At 29.8% G+C, this 6360-nt stretch overlaps 1 protein-coding gene across 1 annotated transcript; it reads right to left on the bottom strand.

The window, feature by feature from the left end:
- Positions 1-288: 288 nt before the first annotated feature.
- LOC150030698 (uncharacterized) lies at positions 289-750 on the bottom strand. The gene has a single exon (XM_090309414.1). The coding sequence runs from the start codon at positions 748-750 to the stop codon at positions 289-291; it is 462 nt and encodes a 153-aa protein (XP_090165540.1).
- Between the last annotated feature and the right edge of the window lie 5610 nt (positions 751-6360).

Raw genomic sequence — 6360 nt, 5'->3', positions numbered from 1 at the left:
CAATCCAATAAACTAAGATCCAAGGTTATATGATGTCACTTGAAAAGCATGTGGTAGATATACAAGTGGTTCATCTTCAAGTTATAACCTAAAAGGTCTGCAATAAATGAATAAGGCTGGGTGCCTTATCCTGATAGCACTGTGGATACGACCAACTTTGTAATTATTACATGAGTTGTAAATGCTACCGACAATATGAGCCATATTGTTCATGTGGAGACATGTGAGTGAGGGTATCCTGTATAAAGAGTTTATACAAGATCGGATCGTAAAATGATTGGTTTCTCTTTATAACACCGTTACTTTATGGGCATTAAATTCAGAAATTGATTCATCATCATACATTTTAAGATTCTCGAACTTTGCAATCAACAACTGCAGTCTTGGCATTTTAACTTTTGAAGTTCCTTTATGGGCAATGGATAGGATATCCCACACTTCCTTAACAGAGACACACGTATTAATCAGTCTGAATATGTTACGATCAACACCATTAATAATGGCATTCAGAGCTTGAGAATTCCCTAATGATGTTTCATCTTTAGCTTCAGACCATTGTAATTCAGGTTTTAAGATTTCCTTTCTGTCATCAGTTTTGGTGTGAGGATGAGACCAACTAGTAACTATAGCTGTCCATATTTGACTATCAATCAACTTCAGAAAGGCAGTAATTCGAGTTTTCCAATATGAATAGTTTATTCCATCTAGAATGTAGGGGACTAGTGATAGAGCCACCTTCTTTGATTCCATTCATGATCAAAGCACTTGAGATAAAAGTGACCCACTCTGATACCAATTGAAAAGGCTTTAAGATGACTCATCACTCAAAACACAGATGTTGAATGGAAAGCACAGACAAACATTGTAATAACAAAATACAAACAATAAGAAAAATAAGTAAAGGCACACAAAAGTTGGTAACTTAGTTCGATGAAATCCAACTACGTCTAGGGGGCAGTGTGCCCAAGAAAGATAATCCACTAATATTAAAGAGTCAAACAATTACAACGTAGTACTTAACTGTAATTCAACGACTACTACAGTGACTCATGTAGAGCCCAACTCATAGATCACTTAGGTTTCCCCTAGATGTGCGACTCCATCTCTATTGATCTTAGGCTCACCTAGGCTTCCCCTAGATGTGAAACTCCCTCTTTATTGAACTTATGCTTCCCCAAAGTGTGTTAATATTAGTATTGAACACTTCAGTTTTCAATACTATGTGAGACTTCTCTCCTCTTGATTATCTTCTGTTAGCTCAGTGAGCTCCCTTCACTGACGCATCTTAGATCCTTCCTAAGATAGATAACTATTTCTCGAGAATGAAGTCTTAGGCTCCCCCTAAGACCGAGAATCCGTTTTCAACAACAATACTTTAGGTTTCCCCTAAGGTAGAAATTATCTTCAAAGTATTGCAAGTTTCAATCAATGCAATTGCACAACGGAATACAACGAGTATAGATAAAAAAAAAATATCGATGTTGCACAAATCATAAATCAAGAACAAAAACACTTTCAGACCATAAACAAGTGGGGCAACCCTAAAAGAACACCATTATTCTTCTTTTAAAATCGTGGCCAAGAAAGGAAACAAAGTCTTCAATCGAACATAATAAGCAACACCCTAAATAAGGAAATAACAGGCAAAATAAATATGTAGAAATTTTCCAGATAAGAAAAGAAAATATACTACAGAAAGTAATATTGTCTATGACCGATATTAAGACTATATTTGTGACAACAACAAAAATCACCACAAGCTGCCTTAGAAAAAATATAGAGTCAATCAACAAAACTTTAACAAATTATATCAACTAACAATCAACTTTACTTAGAAGTAGAGCCATTAGAAACTAATTTTAAACTTCAAAGACCAATGAAAGATTAAATTCAAACATTCTAGATGAAAAGTTTCTCTTGAAACCTAAAAAGAAATCTACATTAAAAACTAAGATGAAAAAATGTTTTTGATTTTGAAAACCCATGAACAAAATTAAAACTATGTTTAAATTCTAGAAACAAAAGTGATTTTGAAAGCCGAGTCAATTTCAAAAACAAAAATAAGTATTTAAAATTGTATTTTTAATATTCGATTAAGATTTCAATAATGTTTTTTTAAGTACAATAATTAGAGGATGAGGGATTGAACCTCAATCTCCAACCTCTTAGATTGAGTGCATGTCAATATCACTGAGCTAAATTTATTTTGACAATTCCCCACCTTCAATTTGTACTAAAACAAAAGATATAGGAAGATACTAAAATAATGTTTTTCCATTTAATTGATTTGTTTTAATTATTATTAGAAGGTAAATATTCTTTTAATTTTAATATAAGTAAGGGAAGAAATAATTAAATTTATACCTAGCATGAATATTATCCAAAAATAATTCTCAACTACACTTTTTATTATACAGTAAAGATAAATATATATATATATATATAATATTTAAGAACTCAATTCAAATATAGTTTAATGAATAAGATATCTAGTATTAAATTTATACCTAGCATGAATATTATCCAAAAATAATTCTCAACTACACTTTTTATTATACAATAAAGATAAATATATATATATATATATATAATATTTAAGAACTCAATTCAAATATAGTTTAATGAATAAGATATCTAGTATTATTCTAATTAGGTCATTGCTTCCATCTTTCACCTCTAAATGATTGAACTAAAAGCCCTCATTCAATAAAATCAAATTTTAAATTTAAAAATAATTGAGATTATAAAAACATACCTTCCTTATATATATTCATTAATCAAATTACTAATTTAATTCCTAAATTTATAATGCTTGATCAAGTATCCAAAAGATATTTAGATATCAAATTGAAGCATGTGAAATCTAAATATCTTAGATATCCAAAACATTCGACCATGTGAAAAACTAAAATATAAAATAGAGAAACTATCAAATTTAGTCTTTTTTTTTTCCAGAAATTATTTCTAAAATTTTAGTAACGAAAAATGAAAACACCAGTCAGTTTCTTAAAAAAATTATAAACATAAACAAGAAATAAAAAAAAGGAAACGTTATCAAATAAGCCGTTATTGTATTTGAATGAAAAAATAAAAACATCCAATATGGAGGGAAGGGAAGGAAGTTAGAGCATATGATTATGATTATGATTCGTGAGTGAAGAAAAAAAGAAAGTTTTCATTTCTCTCCTATTATATAGAAATTTTTTTCTTTTTTTAATGCATATTTTGATGGACAATTTGAACAACATACCTCTTTTATCAATAGTTCATACGTGCTATTTTGGTCCAATAGAGAGTTGAGTGGCCATCGCCATGTGATTTTGCCACGTTTTATAGATTCCTAAAGCTTTGATGCCATTTTAAGCATTTCAATGAACTCATGTTTTTTCTGTTTATTATTGGTTAACTTTATGTTAGTTGCGTAAATTAGGAGTTAAGGTTGAGCGAATAGAGGGAAGAGAGTAAATGAGAGAACTTTCCAAAGGGTAAAAGAGAATTTAAGGACTACATGTCAAGTTTAACTAACACAACTAAGACAGAATTAAAACTAACGCCACGTTTACTCTAAAAGAAAGGTAACAAATCAATCTTAATTTGAGAAGTGGGTCCTATTTAATTATAATGATATTGTTTACTTGTGTTCCGTACATCTAGAACCCATTTTCAAATATGTAATAAAAGAATATAAATTAATTGATAAGTAGAGGATGTTCAATCTAGTTGCATTTGAAAATTATATTGGTATCGTTACTGATACTATTATTATTACGGTTATATCATGAGAATTATAAATTTTTCATATTTATTGTTATATTTACGTTTACATTTACCTTTTCCGTTATTGTTACCATTATCATTTGATCTTAAAATGTAATGATAAAGGTATAGGTAACAGTATATGTGACATATTCATAATTTTAAGTAAACATGATTAAAAGTAATTCAATTACGTTTTTTTTTTTATTATTATTGTTATGGCTCATTCCGATTGATTTATCAATGGAATCCCATTACGATCACTCCAATTTTCATTATAGATCGGTAAACATAGCCTAAATTTGAACTGTATATGCTAATTACTTTTAATGATACATGAACCAAATTAAAATTAAGCACAAACTATATGAGGTAATTAATTGAAACATCTAAAACATATTAACTAAAAATAAATTCACTCTACAAATTATAATCTTAACCTTATACATGTATAATTGCATTTTTGCTTCATTTTTCTAGAGTTTTGTATGGGTTTTTGTTGTATTTTTCATAAGAAAAATTAAATAGAAGTTTAAAATCTTATTTTTATATTTGAGCTTTTATATGTATTTTATTTTAGTCTAAATTTATCTTTTTAAAAAATAAACTAATTTAAAATTTGCTATTGTTGGGTCCTCAATTGTAAAATGAAAAACACTTATTATGGCGGTTGCTAATTTGAGGAGCATAAAGGAAACACAGATACCAATAAAATATAATATTAAAATAAATATAATATAATATATAATAAAATAAATAAATATTAAAATAAATTAAAAATAATATATAAATTAACAAAAGATTAAATAAGAAAATTTTCTAAATTCTCCACTTTCTACAATTTTCATGGACTTTGCCCACTGTGTATATCTTCCAAAACCCATCAAATGTCATTATTTATAGGCAATTTGGCAAGTAGGAGCTGGATTACATGTAGGGTCGGTAAAATTTCCCGCGAGGACCCGCCTCGATTGGTTAGGGTCCCCGAACCAGGGACGGGATGGGGATGGGGAGGGTATCCCTACCCCTTCCCCAACCCCGACCCCGCCCCGATTAGGTTTTTAAATATTTTTTTTTATATATATATAATTAGATTTTTAAATATTTTCTCTCTTCTCTCTATATATATTAGATATTTAACTTTTTACATTGAGTAGTTTTTAATTTAACCCAATCTAAGCCCAACTAAAATATCCAAGACAAAATCAAAGATAATTTTACAAAAAAAAATTAAAAAAAAAAGGTCCCATGGGAAAATAAAAGGGAAAACGGGGAATCTTCGTCCCCGTCTTGAAATGGCGGGGATGGGGATAAAATTCCCCATCGAGGACGGGGACGTGGAACCCTCCCCCGGTCCGGCCCGACCCCATTGCCAATCCTAATCACATAGACACTAATAATTTGTTATGTTGAGACCCATGGACAATACTTTGAGAAATAGAGGCACATGGTCAATGGACACTAAACATGAACATCTTATGAACATGTATTATCATAATATTTATAATACTCCCCCTTAGATGTCCATTAGATATATAAAATATGTCTTGTTAAAACCTTACTAGGAAAAAATCCATTGGGAAAAAAATCTCAATGAAGGAAAAATGGTACATATTTCATATAATCTAATACTTTTGAAAAAAATAGAGTATATTTACTCCTCCTCGTGGAAACATCACTTGAGATCTCTAAGTCGCTGCATTCAAATATTGTGCACTAGTTTTTCAAAGGTTGCGGTAGGGAATGCCTTTGTAAATAAGTCTATCAGGTTATCTTTCAAATAAATTTGTTGTACAGTGATATCACAATTTTTTTCAAGATCATGAGTGCAGAAAAGCTTTGATGAAATATGCTTTGTTTTTTCTCCTTTAATATATCATCCTTTGATTTGGGATATGCATGTTGTGTTGTTTTCGTATAATATTGTTGAAAGATTTTTATTACAAGACAAACCTCATGTTTCACGAATATACCGAATCATTGATTTTAGCCATACACATTTTCGACTAGCCTCGTGAATTGTAAGAATTTTAGCATGATTTGAAAAAGTGGCTGTTATGATCTACTTCACCGATCGCTATGATAAACAGTTTCTCCACATGTGAATAGATAACCTGTTTGAGATCTAGCTTTGTATGGATTAGATAAATATCTAGAATATGCAAAACCAATTAGATCAAAATTTGATTTATTTGAATAAAATAAATCCATGTCAATCGTCCTCGGAGATAACGGAGTATATGCTTAATTCTGTTCCAATGTCTTTTTGTTGGAGAAGAACTATATCTTGCTAATAAATTTACTGAATATGCAATATCTGGTCTTGTATTATTAGCAAGATACACAAGTGCACCAATTGCACTAGGATATGATATTTCAGGACCAATAAGTTCTTCATTATCATCTCGAGGTCGAAATATATCTTTCTTCACATCTAGTGAACGAACTTCCATTGGAATGTTTAATGGATGTGCTTTGTCCATATAAAATCTTTTCAAAACTTTTCTTGTATAAGATGATTGATGAACAAATATCCCATATGTTAAATGCTTAATTTGCAAGCCAAGGAAAAATTTTGTTTTTCCAAGATCTTTCAACTCAAAT

Source organism: Benincasa hispida, unplaced genomic scaffold, assembly GCF_027475165.1.
Source record: "Benincasa hispida cultivar pf3 unplaced genomic scaffold, pf3_genome.v1.1 HicScf168, whole genome shotgun sequence".
NCBI classification, from domain to species: Eukaryota; Viridiplantae; Streptophyta; class Magnoliopsida; order Cucurbitales; family Cucurbitaceae; genus Benincasa; species Benincasa hispida.
The sequence above is the reverse complement of the archived record's forward strand: the minus strand, read 5'-3'. Positions and strand labels throughout refer to the sequence as shown.

What these genes read in the sequence shown, in the direction of transcription:
- LOC150030698 (XM_090309414.1), bottom strand. Translation starts at nt 750, where the DNA reads ATGGAATCAAAGAAGGTGGCTCTATCACTAGTCCCCTACATTCTAGAT.